Here is a 19057-nt window from a genome sequence, read left to right as displayed (position 1 = left end):
TTTGTTCCACCTTGCTCAGCTTACTTTTTTTATTTTCCCCTTTTTCTGGGGGTGTTACCCTTGCAAGAATGGGGTCTTCGGTCCCCATTCTGCCTGTAGCCTCTCATGGCCTGATCCTGACCTGTCTCTGTTCCTGCTCTGGCCTCTTATTTACATTGGCAAAGTAGTGAGTGGTACAAGTAAGGGAATACACTCGGAAAATATGCATAATTTTAAAATGCTATTACAAATAATAAGGTAAAATGGCTATTTAAAATATTTTTTAAAAATGAAATCATGTCTTTTACATTTAAAGTCACACCTTAAAACACTGTGTCTATGTCTACAGTTCTTTACAGTTTTGCCCACCAAGCCATTCAGACATGCGGAAAGGGTGGGAAAATCACATTAAAATACTCAGTTTAGCAAACAAGAGAAACTGTTCCTAAAAAACATGCCAGATGAACTTGTCTCTAAAAAGACATGGGATGTCAATATTAGTTCCTGCCTCAGACTCTTTATCTTGTTTTTCAGGCCCACTAAAAATTCAGGGAGCGCCACTAAGAGTTTTAAAAAATCAATAAATAATTTATCTCTGCAAATAAGACCCTTGCTTTCTGTGGTGAGATTAGTTTTCCAAAGCATTCAGCATTAGAATCAGCCAGGCCAATTCATGGGAGCTTATAATTAATCCTGACAAGAGAAGGCTAAGTGGGAGTGAAAACAAAGCCAGATGATTCTCTACAATAGACCTGCAAGGTGGGTACAGCCACACCAGGTTCTGGGTAAGGGCTGCAATGACGAGAAAAAACGGTAAGTTTGGGGACAGCTTTTAGCAAGATGGTGAGCCTTATTTTTTATGACTGCCACTAAGAGCAGGGCAAGCTCCATATGCAATATCTAAGGCCATGTTCCCTCTTCCCCAAGTGTGAACTCTGTGTGCGCGTGTGTGTGTGTATGTGTGCATGTATGTGCGTGTGTGCATATGTGTGTCATTCTCTCCATGGCTTCACTTGGAATTGTGTTCTTCTAGTTATGATTTCTTTTTAGAACATATAATATCAATAAAAAAGAACCATTACTGAATCCACGAAGAGCCAACTGCTCGCGTCATCTCGTGTGGTCTGGTGCCTGTGGATTCTCTTCTCTGCCCCCCTGACGGTTTCTCACAGAATGCCAACTTCAGGAACAGGCTCTAGCTTGGCTTATGTGGAGATCTTTGGCAACAAATGGTACAAATCTGGCTACGGAGAAGACAACATTGTCCTACTTTAGTTCTTCAAGGAAAAAAGTAGTAACAGTGTGAAGAAAATTGCTCTGTACAAATTCCCATAAGAAATATCTGTGGTAAAAATCTGATACCCTGTTTTGTAAGTTCATGTCTTTTGACCCTTTGTGGCCTCTCTCACCTACTAGGAACAGGTTACAGCGAGCTCGTGGTACCTCAGTCAGGCTGTGTCAGGTCAGGGAAAGCACCTAACCTTGTCTTCTCCTATCTGCACATCTCTAACAGTGTAGTTTAAAATTTGTTTTACATGGTAACAGCAGTGCTTTAACGACCCCTGAGAAAACATTGAACGGCTACACCTATCAGTGACAGAACAAGCTTCTCTCTCTCTCTCTCTCTCTTTCCCTCATATGCACTTATGGCCTCTGATATTTTCACTTCCCAGAGTGAAGTTGTGTTGTATAATCCATCTCTACAACTACTGCCTGTAGTAATATTAATAATAGTCACCCCATGCAACCCCCATGGAAAGGTTTGCCCAGTACCCACCACCTGCTACAGTCATTCTTATTGTTTCTGCCTGTGCTTCAGGAATACCATGTGGGCGCCTAGCGGCAGCTCTCAAAGCCTGCGACATGCTCTCCCAGGGTCTTTGCTTGTCTATTCCTCTGTCACACTGAGCGGTAAAAGCTCTGACTCGGAAATATCTTCTTAGCCATCACCTTTCCCAGCATGCCGTCCGTGTGGCATAGAGTAAGCCTGTCCAAAATAATTATTTGTAATAAATGAGCAGATATTCAAATGAAGTCAAGAGGCCCCACTAAGAATATGGAAAGAAACGATTAGCAAAGAGGCTCAATAATCATAAGCATAGCTGTGTCCCTCAGTGACAGGAAGTACAAGGGGCCAACGCTGAGTGAGCTGCTGCAAGCTGCGCCAGAAGTTTGGGGTCTCAGGAGAAAAATGGTGCTGTGAGTAGAGAAGAGAAGCATTTGGACAAAACGTCTTGAGCGATTGCATTTGGCGTTGGTGAGTCTGAACTCTCGGCGAGGAGGCACACACTGATGCAGGGGCACATGGTTTCACTTGGATTAGGCCCCTTTTCTTTTTATATGAAATTATGATGGGGTCCTTCTGGGAACTGTTTTTTTAAATTGCTGCAAAGAAACTGAGCCTCGAATGGTTAAAGTGAATCTCCAGGGCAGTTAGGTTGGTTAATCATTGAACTGAGGTGATAATTTTTGTGTTCCCATAGACATCTCTATGCTCTGTGCCATGAGGAGTGATAATTAGCCTAACACCATCCACCTCTAAAGTCCCGAGATATTGTATGTGGCCACTGTAAACCACGTTAGCCACAGGCTCAGAACACGTTCTTAGATCTCAACTCCTACGCAATGCTACTTGTAAATGGGGTAGTTTGTTAAGAATTAAAAAAAAAAAAAGGATAATTAAAGCCTTTTGAAAAACAATTAACTGCTCCTAGGGATTCCAGGACTCATTTTCAACCATGGGAACTACTAAAGCCAAAATTTTAAAATGTTGAAAATCAGTGCCAATTTGTAGATATCACACTAAAAAATGCATAAAACAACAAGATCCACTTACTAAACAGTTTCTGTAGTTAGTTTACAAGTAAATAATTCACTATAGATTTAAATAATGGTGGAAAGACATATTCTGTGATTAAGAAAATAATTATCAAGCATCTATATGTGTTCATTAGGCTTCTCCAGAGAAACAGAACCAATAGAATGTGAGGTATATGCACACTATATATGTGTGTATGTCTGTGTGTGTTATACATTATGTATACATCTATTAAATTAGCTCAAAAGATATAGATAGATAGATAGATAGATAGACAGATATAAAGAGATTTATTTTAAGGATTCGGCTTATGTAATTGTGTGGGCTGTTAAGACCAAGAACTTCAGGGCAAGTTGGCAATTCTAGCCCAAGTTGGTGATGCAGGCTAAAGGCAGTCTGGGGTAGAATTCCTTGCTCTTCAGGGGAAGTCAGTCTTTCCTCTTAATAGGATTAGGCTCACTTACATTATGGAAGATAATATGCTTTGCTCAAAAGTCTATTGAAATACCTTTGCAGCAACATCTGGACTGGTATTTGACCAAATAGCTGGGCACTGCAGTTTAGCCAACCTGATACATAAATTTAATTATCATAGGCTACGTGTCAGAAACTTCATGGAGCTGGAGGTTGCACTTGGGAGCAGTCAAGTTTGGAAGATATCTGGTGAACAGATGGCCACACACACATGAGTTTCACTGTTCCCAAGCTCCAGAAATGAAAAGTGAGGGTACTTTTAGAAGTTGTAGCAGGAAAACCTGACCCACTCTGAAGGCTTGAGCTAGCACCCCCGAGAAAGTGACATTTGGGCCTGAAGAAGCCTTAAAAAAGTGGTTAATCAAAGATGAGGAAGACTCTGAAATAGGCTGGAGCTGGGGTAAGGCCAGTGTGTTTGGACCCTACAACGTGTGGGGAAATTGGGTGCAGAGGGTGTTTAAACCGTGGGACCAACCAGGTCCTTCACCATCCTGCAGATCATGTTACGGATTTGCCCTGTTAATACAGAGTTAAAGTATTTAAACTCTATGTGCTTTGTGCCAAATGTGTCAGAAGGGCTAAGTGTAGAATGCAAGGTGCCTTTGGGAGGCTGGTAAACAGGGCATGCGGAGGTGGAGATGGGTTTGAGTTAGCTCTGTTCTGGAGAATATTTTAGAGAACACAGGAATTAGCTATGAGGGCTGAGGGAGAAGTAGCTATCAAGGGTGGTTCTGAGATTCCATGCTAGCTTAGCAGTTCAAGCTTGTTATGATGGGGAACACTGGTTTAGGATTCTGAGTTCACGTTCAGTTGGAGATACTCGTGGTGTAGGCAGGGGGAGAAATCTAATAGGCAGTTGGACATGGAGCTCTGAGACTCTGAAAAGACACCCAGGGTGAAAGAGAACTGAGAAACTATGAAGGTGGATGAGATTGCATGGGTGGGGGCGGGTATTGTAATAAAAAGAGAAAGTCCAAGGACCAAGCTCAGAGCTACTCAGGACTAAACGTGAGTTACCGAGGGAGGAGATGGAAAAGCAGACTGGCTTGAGGAATGTGGACAAAAGCAGCATCCTCAAAGCTGGCAGGGTCCTGTCTTTCTTCTGCAGTTACATCTTTCTCTAGTCACATTCAAGAGAGGTTTTCCACTTTTAAGGACTCAGGTGATCAGTTTTGTTGTGCCCAGGAGTTCCACAAAGACCACATTGTCAATAAGCCAAACTTACAGCAAAGTCCTTTTATTGAAGAGCCGGCTGGTGACTGCTTCAGTGTCCCAAGAAGGGGTTTCTGAGAGCAGCACTGAGTGCTTAAGGAGTTGGGTTTTTAAGGCTTAGTCACGTCCTGGTTGGCATGCAGGCTGTCCAGGTGCATTCAGGTGGGGTAGCAAGCAGGCATTGTATAGAAGCAGAATTTTGCAGTTAGTTAGCTATATGTCATATATCTTTGTTTTAATATTTTCCCATACATTTTAGTTCTAGTATTCTTTCCACCTGGTATTGTTTAGAGGTCAGTCTGGGGATAGTTAGTTCATCTCCCAGGGAGTTAGTCAAGCAAGAAGTTAATGAGTTCTTTCCCATCTATCTTGGGAGTGAACCAGACTTACTCCATTTTGTTGAGGGCTTGCAGCCCAGGAATTTGCCAGGAGTTAACTGGTATTTTTCTACTTTAGTCAAGGCCTAACAGTTTGGGCCCACCTAGATGATCTGGGATAATCTCTCAAATTAAAGGTTCTTAGACTTAACCATGTCTATAATTCCCTTTGCCATATAACATTATATGTTCGCAGGTCCCAAAGATTAGGATGTGGCCATTGTTAGGGAATGTTGCAAAAACTGCCAAAACAAGTATGAGGAGCCCAGCCGAGAGGCACAGAAGATAAAACTAAAAATGTTCCGACTGGCTGTCTCATGTGGAAATAGACAAGAGCAATTCAGGTTTGAAGATCATGGAGAGGAGCTAATAAATTAAATTAGAGAGATTGCAAGTAGATAAAAGTGCCAGTCTTGAAACCTAAGCATGAGTGGATATTTACTAGGATTGAAGGAATTATTGTCTATATGCAGGATTTGCTTGGTGGAGCAAGAATTCCACACCACACCACCCCACCTCCTAATTCCAGAGAGAGGGCCTCTAGTTCTGTCCAGAGCATCTGAAGAAAAATGAACAGATTAAAACACAGTCTGAAGATAATTGTTAACTGAGAAAATGAAATTAAGATAAATACATATTCTGAAATTCTCTACATTCATTTCGATTTTTAAAAATATGATAATTACTGTATGGTTTTAGATACTTACGTTCCAGAGCAATTAATCATGTATTAAGTGTGTCTTTAATGAGCTTTTGCCAATAGTTTGATAAATACATATTCAAAAAAAAATAAAAGTGTTTCACATCTGCTGTTTCTGAAGCCAAAAGGCTTTAAAATAATGTCTGTGGCTAGTGAGGGTTGTACTTCAATGAGAATCAGTGCTAATATGAAAGAAAAAGCAAATGGAATCAAAAAGAAAAAAATACTCTTCTATTTATGAATTAACAAAGACATAACCTAGTTGTTAATTGTTGAGTGATCAACTCATTTCTGGTGCTATTCTGAATTTGTACATTCGTTCATTTAATCATTAAAATGCCTCAATAAATAGATGCAGTTATTATCTTCATTTCGGCTATGAGGAAACTGAAGCAGTGCACACCAGCCAGGGCTGGAGTTTGTCCAGGCAGCCTATAAATTTCAAACTGATTACAATAGGTAACACCCAGCAGTTATTGTGTACTAAGTACCCATTTTATGTCCTTTATGTATATAAATCATTACATTTTAACTCCAGCACTATGAGGTGGGCATTTTCACACCATCTTACAGAAGAGGAAAGTGAGGCACAGTTGGGTTAAGCTGCGCAAGTAATAAGTGGTTGAGTCACAATCTCTACCCACGCAGATTGGCTCTGGAGTTCAGTTTCCTCTCCACATACCTGAAAGGTTATGTTTTTGAAACTTTCTCATGTAGACAGAGTATTTTCTCAGATATCGCTACTTTGATATTTTAAAAATATTTGAAAGTAAAAAAAAAAAAAAAATTGCTTTTGATGGGCCAGCAAACTTCCGTCTCTGAAGTTCACCTTCCCTGAATGAAGAATGAGGTAATCTGTCAATAACTTTTAGGTGCCCAATTCTAGAATCAAAATGCTTTTGGTATCATGTGCCAAAATATCTTCTCTTCTTTTGCCAATTTTCTATTGTGTTTTGACATGCTGGGATTTATTCTGTGTCTATTATTGTAATGATTAATAATCATTCATAGTAAGCATTAGAGAGTACTGTACACTAAGTGCATTACTTGGTGATTCTACTTAATCCTCACACAAGCTTTCCTCTTAGTTATATTACTCTCCTATTTTACAGATGAGGAAACTAAGGTTAGAGATGCTTAGAACCCTATTCAAGTCACACAACCAGGAAATGGCAGAGCTGGGATCAAACCCAGAAAGCCTCACTCTCGAAACTCAAAAGTCCAGTCTCTTACCGTCTTGCCCTTACGTTGCGTGTACCAAATCTGAAAAACAAAGTCAGATGAGACTTAAGCAAAGAAGGCTCACTTAGGCTACATAGATGAATGTGAAGTGAGAGGAAATGAATGTCCTGTCTCAAATCACAACTTTCTCACCCATCCAAGTGGTAACTTCCACAATTAAGAGCCTTTCTCTTGGGTTTCATATATGGGATCCCAAGGAGCAGCTTAAGATATGAGGAGAGGAAGCAGTGATTTAACCATGTATTTTTCTGAGAAGTGAAGACAGATTAGTTCCCTCGTGGCTAACAAAGGGCATGACGCTAAAGGGACAGATAAGGTGTCTGAATCGTGGGTAAGGCTTCTGGACTTCAGCTCATGAATGAGAACGGAGGGAGGCCTCTCCAGGCACGGATGTGTGTGTGCACATGTGCAAAATCGTGTCTGTGTGTGGTGGCCTCAAATAGTTAAGGAATTGCACAAAGTTGGGTACCAGACCCCAAAGGAAACATAATACTTAAGGGGAGGGAAGCAGCTGATTGAATATAAGAAGATATTAAAAAACAAAAAGTCTGTCTCAATTTGGCCATAACCTGGGAGGACGGGGGTAGCCTTAAGATCGTTCCCTATTGAAGACGTTCTTGGAAACACTGATGTAGTGGGAAATGACTTGTAACTCCCAAGGTTTGGAAGGCTGGTGAGATTGGCTAGCCCAAACTTTGGCCTGCACACAGTCCACCAGTCACTTCAGATGGCAGCTGTTTGAGGCCCCTTTTTCAGAATGAGAAGCTATAGCCACCATTCCAGTGATTACCTGTACTCACGGTCGAGAAAGCCATTACAGATCTAAATCCATCTACATCTACTTAATCTCCAGTCTGTCCTTAAGGAGAATAAAAAAGGTTATGTCAACACCCACCTACAAGACCCTAATATTCCTGGAGCCATCACTAAATCCCCTTCATAATCTCCTGCTTGCCTATGGGATACTTCATTTCCTTCCTTTTCTCCTTACTTGTCTGGTTTTCGTTCTCAATTGTGCATCTTCCAATGAAGATGGAAGGCCAGGTATCATTTATGAGACTCAGAACTCAGATTTCTGTACCACGCAGAAAATGACCATCATTCTCAACCTTGCTGAGAAGTGAAGAAGTAAAATTCATGCCCACAGTGGGACTAGGATTTTGTGAACAACAAGGAATCCCTAAAGAAGTGAACATTCCTTGCAAATCTATAGGAAAATTCTTTCCTAGGGTCTTTATGGCCAAAGCATTAATGATAGTAATGTTCTTGAGAGGAGTTATCAGGGAAATGAATCATATATCATTTGAGAATGTTTAACATGTCCTTGAGGTTACGAATACCATTCAGGAGTCACGAATCCCAAATCTGTGTCCATGTACAGCAGTCATTCACGAAGAGTAATGTCATTATTCATTCTGATGGACATTTATGGTTGTTGAAGTTGACTGACACTGTCACGTGTTGTTCACAGGAATGTGACCTGGAATAGTTTAGCTATCCCAGACACACACTGCTCACCAGAGCTGGAAGAAGGCTACCAGTGCCCACCCGGGTTTAAATGCATGGACCTCGAAGATCTGGGACTTACCAGGCAAGAGCTGGGCTACAGTGGCTTTAATGAGATAGGTCTGTCTTACTGGTAAAACACATTTTCAGTTTCTATTTTATGATGTTGATGATGGAGAGAATAATTGCATAATGGATATTTCGTGTTGTGACTGGCTATAGTATGGAGGAAACACAGATGCAAATTTTAATTCTATTCCGATATCATAATATATACTACTCTACACACTGTAGCATATGGACTATGTGTACATGCGCAGTTTTCGTACAGTTTAAGATCTCTTATTTTAGACTTTTAATTCTTAATTATAGCATTTTAAAATATATGTTTGTTGAATGATGTTCAGGGTTGTTGACACAAAGATAAATAAGACTTGGTCCCACTAGACAAGGTAAGTCTTAAAAACTATAATACTAGATATTGATGAGTGATGAGAGCCAAAAGTGCCCCTGGGACAGAAGACGACTAGTGGAATAATGAATGTGCGTCAGCTATATAACAGGCATACAGGAAATGCTTGTGCATGCGAACAGTGTGCTCACCAGTGGACATTTCTTCTTGGCTGCTCCCATTAAGTCCTGCGCTGTGCCATTACACACGTAATTAAAGAATGTAGTATCTGCTATTTACTTGACATTATTGTGTTTCTTATAATTTCATGCATAATGCACATATTTCATTCTTAAAGCAAGAAAATGAGATTCTAAACAAGTATTTTATGCTTTAAGGTTGTGTTATCAGAATTTTTTTTTAACTAATTGTTTTCCTTAAAGTTACAAGGCCCAAGTGCATTTGAGAGTGTTCTTGACACCTTTACTCAGGGGCTAAGAGAAAAATCTTTCAGTAGGCAATAGGGTGGTGGTCGTACTTTTCTAGAAACCGTATCTATGTCCCGGCCTCTGATGTGGTTTCACATCTCAGGGGGCATCTGTGTGACAAGGGATTTCATGACCAGAGATGAGCCTGGTGCTTGACAGTCCTGGATGGCATCTGCTAAAACCATCCAGGAATCTTCCCCCATCAGAAAAAGCATCTGCTGAACCCCATTCCCATCCCAGCTTTCCATCCGCAGCAGCTCCTGGATGGTGTAAAGAACTCTGGCCTAAGTACTGGAATTTCCGAAAGAGTATGTGAAGGTCTCGTGTTGATTGAGGAATACTTACTTCCCTGATTTATGAACAAAAACCACAAAGTTGCAGCTTTTAGGCAGAGTGTAATGCTGAACTTAGACTGAAATACCCTACTACTGGCATTTTATAGTCTTGTTTTGCAAAGAGTATCTTAAATTTTCTATTCTTAAACTTCAATGAGCCCTCACTCTGGATCCCCAGCATTGTAGTTAGAAGGTATTCTCCCTTCTCTTTTGGCTAATGGCATCATTCCTTATTTCACAGAAATCTATGGAAGCATTTCAGGTTGCTCAAGTTATACTTTCTTAAACTTGTTGAGCTTTGTAAGCAATCTTAAATTCTTCCTTGTCTCAAAAGTACAAAGGCCTCTTGTGAATTATTCCAGTGATTCTCAGGCATGAGGAGGAAATCACCCATGTGGTATGAAAGATGAGGTATGTAGAGATGGTAGGCTGCATAGAACGACCTCCAGCAATCCTACCAGCTGGGCATGATCAGAAGGCATGGCTTATCTGTGCCTGAAGCCCTTTCTTTTAGGGGCTAACTGGGTGTACCTGTGTCTTCTATGGAAAATGGCCACCATTCAAGGGCTCAGCTATCCTTGCACACACACGCACACACACGCACACACACATACACCCACCAATCCTTTTGAATTATATATCTAAACAGATTACATCCTGTCCATTTTTAATACAGCAATTGTGCCTAAATTCAAAATGCTGTATTTATTTATAGTTGATTCATCTTTCTTCATTCAGACTTATCATAATTTTTAACTAATATAGGGTAAAATCTCTTCTTTGAGAGAGAAAGAAGTGTGTTGGCTGAAGAGGGCTGACTCTCCGAGGGAATTTCCCTGCGGGCAGTAGGCATCTTAACTAAAGCAATTATCTTACTATAGTTCTACTATTAATTTGCACATTTATATCCCAAGGATTTAAGCTCCTTGAAAACAGGAAGTGCATCTTTTCATCTTTGTGTCTCCAGGGCCTAGTGCAATGCCTGGCTGGTAAGGAGAGCTCCATAAATATTTACTAGCGGACAGACAAAGTGTGGGTCCTTTTGGGTTTATTGGTAACCAGTCATGTTTGCGTTAGGACACAGAGCTATAGTAGAGAATTAAGTTGTTTTCCTCTTGTTCTTTTCTCTGATTTTGTCTGTTTGTGTTGGCAATATTTGCTATTCCTCAAGACTCTTTCCTTTCTTTTCAAACTTAATTTAGTCTGTTTGCTTCTTTTCCTCCAGGGAAGATTAATCATTGTATGACATAGTGGTTGGATAATGAAATGTTGATTTTGTATTATAGTCAAAAAATTTAGAACAGTCATTATAGTTTAGATTGCAACTGATAGCTACTTCCTGATATTAAATATCTCCCTCTGTAGATTTAAAAATTGCTATTTTATTTTTGAAGTTCTTATGGAAGCAAAAGACAATACGAAGAAAAGAAATAATTTTATTAGACATATGCGATTATTTCTTTATATATGTGGTTAAATTTACAGCACAATTAGCTGCCTACATGCATATGAATTTAGCCACTGTACTTGTGTTTGTAAGTAATCATGCTTAAACGGAGCACGTTTCCTTTGCAAATGGTATTATCATGCAAAACATTGAATTTCAACTTATTTATACAATTTGTTATGATTAGCTTTATGTCTTGTTAAAGTTTAACACAGATGAAGTGGAAAATCTCAAACTTTAAATTACATTAACAGCCAGAGTCATTAAGTAGAAAAAAAATCCAAGGAGCCCCTGTTGTAAGCTTGGAGAGCAAAGATATCTTTGCCCCTTTGTATCTCTAAAATCATCCAAACATCAAAAAGACTGAAAAACAGAGGTACAATTTCCATATTTAAGGACTCTGAAAAATCCATAACTGTAAGCCACAACACCAGAGGCCCAAGTGTCTAATAGAAAATTTGCTGAGAGGATTCCTCCTACTGTCTCTGTCAGACACAGCCAGCAGGGCACCAATATTCTAAAATAACACATGTTCTGGAGGAGCACAGCAGTCCCCTTCTGAGTCAGGGAAACAGTGTGCAGGCTGACAATGGGAGCTTCCTGGAATCCCACAGGTATGGGAGAGTAGAGGCCCTCATCCCTGCAAGCAGCCATAGGAAGATGGAGTGGAGACGGCCATGCAGAGGCCCAGTGCTGCTGGTCTGGGCTGACCAGGATGAGGAAAGCCTAACTGAATGTTTTCAAGTCTGGCTTCACCATAGGATGACCTGGGGAGGCTTAAAATCATACCAATTTGCAGACATCATTCCCAGGACAATTAAATAAAAATCTTAGAGTGGGCCAGGTGTGGTGGCTCATGCCTGTAATGCTTGCACTCTGGGAAGCTGAGGCAGGTGGATTGCCTAAGCTCACAAGTTTGAGACCCACCTCAGCAGAGTGAGACATCATCTCTAAAAATAGCCAGACATTGTGGCAGGTACCTATAGTCCCAGCTACTCAGGAGGATGAGGCAAGAGAATCGCTTGAACCCAAGAGTTTGAGGTTGCTGTGAGCTATAATGCCATGGCAATCTACTGAGGGAGACAAAGTGAGACTCTGTCTCAAAAGAAAAAAAAAATCTTAAAGTGATCTAAGACCTAGATGGTTTTTAAGTGCTCTCCAGGTGATTGTAACATGGGTGCATGCAGGATTGTGAGCCACAGGACTAAAGCAACACCCACACCCAACCTTATCGTATAAAAATCTTCATTTCTGTCTTAGACCATTTGGGTTATTATAACAAAGTGCCATAGTCTCAGTGTCTTATAAACAGAAATTTATTTCTCACAGTTTGGAAGCTGGGAAGTCCAAGGTCAAGACCAAGACCCTGGAAGATTTCCTGTCTGGTTTGAGGGTCTGCTTCCTGGTAGATAGAATTTCACCTTCTCTCTGTGTCCTCACATGATGGGAGGAGCAAGTGGTCACTCTTGGGTCTCTTTTATAAGGGTGCTAGTACTATGCATGAGGGCTCTACCTATGACCTCATCATCTCACCGCCCAAAGACCCTACCTCTTAATTCTATGTATCATCACCATGAGGGCTAGGATTTCAACATACGAATTTTGGAAAAATACAAGCCTTCTGTCTATTGCATTACTCCATTTCTCCCCTGCACAAAACAGTGGCAGATTCTGGTCTTATGAAAAGTGATTTCAAAGGTGAGTAGTAATTTTCAAAAATGACAACCATATCTATAGAAATATACTTTGAGCTACATTTAAAGCTGAAAAAATATGTAAGATACACAACTCCTAAAAACTATGCATAAAAAAAGAACTGAAATACAGATTTAAAGGATAAACCTTGTCTTTGTAAATAAACATAGAATAGTCAACACTGCGACATGTCTTAGTGATGCTGCTGGAATTCAAAGCTAAAGAAAATGTCCATTAGGTATTCAGAAAAAAACAGTGATCACGTTACTATAGGGAGAGACGTTAGAGAGCCCTGAACGTCAGGTGAATACTCACCTCTAAGATACGATGACACGTAGAATTACAGATTCTGTAGGGAAAGAATGGGTCAATCTCTTCCTAAATATTTCTGAAAAAAGAAGAACTCAGAGTTTGTATTTTACATGGAATTATCTTGAAGACAGTCAGCCAATTAAGAATGACTTTTCATGAGCCTAATCTCTAGTATCTGTTCACTATAAGGACAAAACTAATATAACTGTAAGATTTACAGACTATAGTGTACATCTTACAAATTATGATTATATAGAAGGGAGAAGATGAAAAATAGGGGAGGTAGTGTGATGATAATGATGTTTTGACGTTTATATCTACTCTACTTGGCAGTCAAAAAAATGTACCAAATTATTTCCATATGACCAATAATATTGGAATCAACTCTTATTAAATCTTGATTATATTTTTTCAAAAGAAAGATTTCCAACAGTATATTTTTAACCTCAATACCTTTATGCTATTTGATGGAGTGTACTTGAAAATGATATAAGCAGATGACTCCTTTGTGTTAAAACTTGCTAGAGCACAGTGGTTCAGAAGAATGGCCCTGTGGCAAAATATGAACGTATCTCTGTCATTTGAGGAAAAGTGACATGAGACTAAAGAACAGCTTATAGATGCTTTCAGATTAACTCACTGGTGTCAGATGGTATCACCCCCAGTTTACCACTGCGGTCGTTCAGTATCTCACAGCAGGGAAGAGGACAAAGCGTTCCTAAGCTTGCATCATGCCTGTTTAACTCATGGCCCATATTTTATTTCATTCTAATCAATACACAGCCTTCTACAAGACAGATCTTTGGTGTCCTTTGGTCTTCATTCATCAATTACTCATCTCTTGTCACTTTCAAACATCTCCTCAGTTTGTCTCCTTAGAGTCTTATCGACACCTAGCCTGGGCCATTGAATTTTCTGTTTCATGAAGTCTCACACATGTATTTAATTTTATTTATTTACCTATCCCCATACATTTGAACTTGTGACCCTGGATTTGGATTTGACCTGGTCCCTGTCTTTCAGCCATCTCCCCACAGGCACCTTCCACAAAAGCACCTGCGGAGCACAGAGCCAGGTTTCAGCCAGACGACTTCATGCACCATCGCCAGCACTAGGTGTACTTCCTGGCCTTGGCTACCTCCCTGGGCCATACGATGACTGAGACGTTGGCCGTTTCTGCATCTCTCCTTTTTATTTTATTTTTTCGTTGTTGTTGTTGTAGTTTTTGGCTGGGGCTGGGTGTGAACCCACCACGTCTGGCATATGAGGCCGGTACCCTACTCCTTGAGCCACAGACATCACCCTCTAGGGTTCATTCTTAAGGACCCTTGACCAACTAATTCCCTCTTAAGAAGTCAGCCTGTGCACTTAAGATATCACACACTCCCCAAGTTTCAAACCTACCGAGGAGCAGACACTATTGAAAGGACATAGTGGAAGATTTCAGATTCTGTTTAGCAGACGTTCCAATTCCAGGACTGAGGTATATGCGGGGAAGCGGGTAGTAAGCATACAAGAAAAGGTTTCAGGATCGGCAGCATCCCAAAGTCCACAGCGCAGAGGTGAGACAGAATCACAGCAACTTCCCCTATTTATGAAAGTGTCCTACTTCCATTTTCTGGACACAACCCACACTCAGGCTCTCATGTCCTCTGTGTTCCTCCTCCGTGCTCACAGACACAGAGGGCACACAGTCTGAGCAGCTAGAGAGAGGACACTGTGATTTCTCTGTAACAGAACTGAAGATGAAATTACAGAAATTGAAAGCCAGGAGAGATAAGGCCGCACGCATTTTGCCCACGCTGTTCTCCAGCTGGGGAGACGGAGCAGCAGCCCAGCTCCACAGAGCTGGGGCACAGTGGCTTCCCCACGGCCGCTTGCTGTCTCAGCCTGACCTTTCTACAGTTCAAACCAGTGCTTCATTACGAAGAAAATTCAAAAAGTAACTTGTGAAGCTTAGAGTTGTTTTACATTTTATAGTAGAATAGAGCAGGACTTACCTTTAGTGAGATGCTGTTTGAGATGTGATGCGCCAGCCAGAAAAAAAGCAACGCTATGTGGGAAAGAAATCACAGAAACCCAGTTAGACTGGCAATTTACTTGTCATGATCTTTCCAAAGAAGGTAAGATAGTTAGTACAGGAGATGAATATGAAGCTAGGCAGGCAAGGTGGTTTGAACTCTCCCCGGATTAGACGTCAGAGAAAAAACAGACCTGTTTGGTTTGTACTAAATGACCCAGTGAATGCCATTGGGTGGTGAAATTCAACCTAGAAAGTCACTTAGGAAGTAAATAGACATCGGGCATTTTTGTTGTTGTTAGTTTTTACTTATTTATTTTTTATTTTAATTTTTTTCTTCCAAATGAATGTGAGGGTACAACTAGGTTACTATGTTTGCATTTGTTAGGTGGAGTCTCTCTTGCCATTGTGTCCCGGACCCAAGAAGTGTGTCATATGCCCTTACATTGTACCCGTTAAGTGGGAGCACACCCGTCCCCTCCCTCCTTCCCTCTAAAACAGACAAAATTCCGTTTTAAAAAGTCCAGAATAAATTAAGTCTGATTGAAACAACTTCAAAAGAAGCCTATAAGCAAGATTAAACTATACATCAGAACATTCCAAAACTAATAGAAAAGACATTTAAATAATATACTCCTTTGCTCACATTTGCCCTTTAGGGCTGTATATGTAAATCCATGTCATACAAACCTGTCACAACCTGTTGGGCCCCTAGGGCCCTGGTCTTGATCACCGCAGGAAGGAACCAGGCATGATGCTGCGGATTAGAAGTACAAGCTTGTGGGAGATGGGCTCACCCTTACTTTCTGAGTAGCCCCAAGCAGCCCCCTCCGCACTAGCCTTTTATTGAGCCAGAACAACACAGGTGAGGGGAGTAATTAACAATGACTGCGTGCTGAAGGCACGGGCTCTTTCTCCATAAGGAGCTCCTGCGGATGAATGGCCCCCGGTCCACCCCTCAGCTGCAGATCATCTTGCTCAGAGGTCGTCTGACTCTTGGAGTCCTCTACACAAACCAATGGTACTACATACGCCTTTGGTGCTACATGGGCCATATATAGTGGACTAGTTTCCCCATTCTGTATATACAAAATCAAAAGCCAGGAAAAAGTGAACACTATGTGCTTATGGTAACTAATTAATTGTTCAACAGTCTTCATTTTTGTAATTCCTATTATGACTTAGGACAACAGCTACTGCTGTCATTTACTGATTGCTTCTTAATGTATCTGACACCAGGCAAAAACCAACCATTCCGTTTTTAACCCTCAAAATTAATCCATTAAGTATCATTATCCCTGCTTGATAAGTGAGAAGAGTAATCTGAGAAAGAATTAATTTGCCCCAAATCACTTACTGGCCACATTTGGAAGCCAGGGTTGATCCTTCTGCGTGCTGAGGTTGAAACCCCGGCTCTTGGATGACAAGCTCACCATTATTTCTGAAGTTGGCCGCGGGTAGCCTCAGTTCCCAAGGCCTGTCAGGCCCCTCGCTCACTGTGCAGTCTCCTCGTGATTATGGAAGAGGTGTGTCCTCCAGCATAATGACCCACCAGGCATAGTTGCCTTTTTCTCTTGTCCTGAAGTCTTAGGAGGATAAATGTGGAGAAGATGAGTTCCATGGAAAACCGACAGCCCCTTGGGGGGATGTTTCTGGCTTTCAACCTAGTCCTTCGCATTTTGTGTGGCAGAGTTAGTATGTAATGTATGTTAGCTAAATGTAGGAATCTAAATATAAAAAACATATAATGAGAAGGCAGTGCAGTTTCAGTTGTACAAGATAACTTGTTGAGCTGTAAACATCTGGCCGGGAATGAGGGATGATGAGCCTCTAATGAGTAAATACTCCTCTTGATACAAAATTAGGTGGTGGCCGTATAGGCTAGACATGTGGGAGAGAACTTAGAAAGCAGAAGAAAATACATCATTGGGTATATTTTAGTCAAGTTGTTTGAATTTATTCGAACTAAATTCAAAACATCATTATAAGATCTATATACTGTACTGTATGTAATTTATAGCTGTGTGCATTAATTGATCCTGTGTATTTGAATTTACTTTCTCCTTCCCTTTCAGATATGAATATTTAATTTTGCTTTCTAAGTTACCAAAAATTGATCAACAATTTTATCTAAGATTATTTTAATAAAGTTTATATAATCAATATAATTTATTAACAATGTGGGATAAGTATATTTACCTTATTAGTTCCCTTTAGTAAAAAATTATAAGGTTTTCCTTATCTATAGCCTCCTTAAAATATAGAAATGTAGAAAAACTATAGGCTGTCAGCTTCACAGAGGTTAAAAAACAGATTTTGGATGCCTATATAAATTTAAGGAGAAGACTACGGTGTTTTCCCAAAAATAAGACCCTGTTTTATATTTATTTTTTCTCAAGAAGACACACTAGGGCTTGTTTTCAGGGGATGTCTCTTCTCCACGCTGAAATGCATGGCGTGGCTATGCAGCGTATCTGAATTCCATTGCCCTCATATCTGCATAGCCACGCCCATCACTAGGTCTTATTATGGGGTAGGGCTTATATTTAACAAATGCATAGAAATCCTGCTAGGACTTATTTTTTGGGTAGGTCTTATTTTCAGGGAAACATGCTAGTAATCATTGTAAATTATTTTGACAATAATAAATTAATTGGGGCTTTTAAAAAATGTATGAGATTGGACAGTGATGGAACCCGCCATATTCTCCCATGCTCTGACGTTGGAAGCATAATATTATGGGTTTTGAATTTGGGGACTTTTTTTTTTTTTATGAGAGGAATACATTTCAGGTGTTATGTACTTTTCTGGTGTTTTCCTCCTCTTATTTTGGGTAATATTTACCATAAGATATGGACTCAGCTCCCTGTGTGAGTCATAAATCAGTTTTGTTAAATATTGATGAGAAATATCAGTGAATTTTTTCATCAATGATAGAGTAGAGATGTTTACTTGGGACTACCTGTATTTTGCTGAAATATGATTGACAGTGAATCCACCTACACAGGACACATGTCCAATATTTCAGTTTTAACAAAGGATTTGCTCGACTTTGAAATTATTTTTTTCTATTGACATTCTATTCTTTTTATAATTTGTCTTTTATTATATTTAGTATTAAATGTGGGCATTAAATATGATGAAAGAAAATTACCTTTATTAAAATTATAATAAGTTGAACTTTATTGATGCTACTGTTAAAAATTGATTCATCAGATTTAAATGATGTTAAACTATATTTCACACTGCTGTATGTACTATCAGGTGACAACTTCACAAATGAATACAAAATAGAAAATTATTATATATCTATAACTATCATTGATTGTGGAATGTATATTTTTATTGCAGTTGCAAGAAAAAAACCCACAGTGAAGACTAATTTGTAAAATAAGTAATGGAGATTTATGACACTTTCTGAAAAAGCAGCAAAGGGTCATTTTACCTACATTTATCTCTATGTTTAGTGTTGCCACTGGAATTACTTATTGATTTTTATGAAAACACATATGGAAGAGAAAATGAGGGCAATAGAATTCAAACAAAAGTACTTAATTTAATCTATGTTAATTTGGTATTAGCTCTCTGAAGGAATTCCTTTATCATAGAACAAAGAAAACTTAATGTATTTTTTTTTAATAGAAGACAAGATCATGAAAGATCCCATGACGAATTACTGTGAAAACCCTTAGTCCAATGCAGGGGATCTTATCCCTGTGCATCTGAGCAATAAATTCCCTGAGGCTGCGTGCAAAAGCTTGTGCTTGAAGAGTTTGGAAAAGGACTAAGTCTCTGGGTTTCATTAGATTCTCAAACGCGGTCATGACTTAATTAAACTGAAATTAGATGTGCAGATGTTATTCAGAATGTTGGGAAGAAAGAGGATTGGAAGGTAGAGATTGCAGATGTGATTGTTTTTTAAAGTATGTCCACTGTCTGGTGTCTAGCAGATGTTCAGGAGTTCTTGTTGAATGGATTAGAAAAGACAGCTGCTAGCAAACTTTTCATCAGACGATGAAAGAGGAAGATCTTAAAAGATTTTGGAGGGCATACAGTGATGA

At 39.8% G+C, this 19057-nt stretch overlaps 1 protein-coding gene across 4 annotated transcripts in view; it reads left to right on the top strand.

Moving 5' to 3' along the window:
- The window catches only part of NALCN (sodium leak channel, non-selective), a 329433-nt gene that overhangs the window by 56143 nt on the left and 254233 nt on the right, over nucleotides 1-19057 (top strand). For all 4 annotated transcript variants that reach the window (XM_023513101.1, XM_023513099.1, XM_023513100.1 and 1 more), the window contains exon 7: nucleotides 8274-8428. In XM_023513101.1, the coding sequence (XP_023368869.1) occupies nucleotides 8274-8428 (155 nt within the window). The remainder of the gene's footprint in view (nucleotides 1-8273; nucleotides 8429-19057) is intronic.

The sequence above is a fragment of the Otolemur garnettii genome, unplaced genomic scaffold, assembly GCF_000181295.1.
Source record: "Otolemur garnettii isolate 467f Iridium unplaced genomic scaffold, OtoGar3 scaffold00034, whole genome shotgun sequence".
Taxonomy (NCBI): Eukaryota; Metazoa; Chordata; class Mammalia; order Primates; family Galagidae; genus Otolemur; species Otolemur garnettii.
Note: the sequence above shows the minus strand (reverse complement) of the source record. Positions and strands in the feature narration are given on the sequence as shown.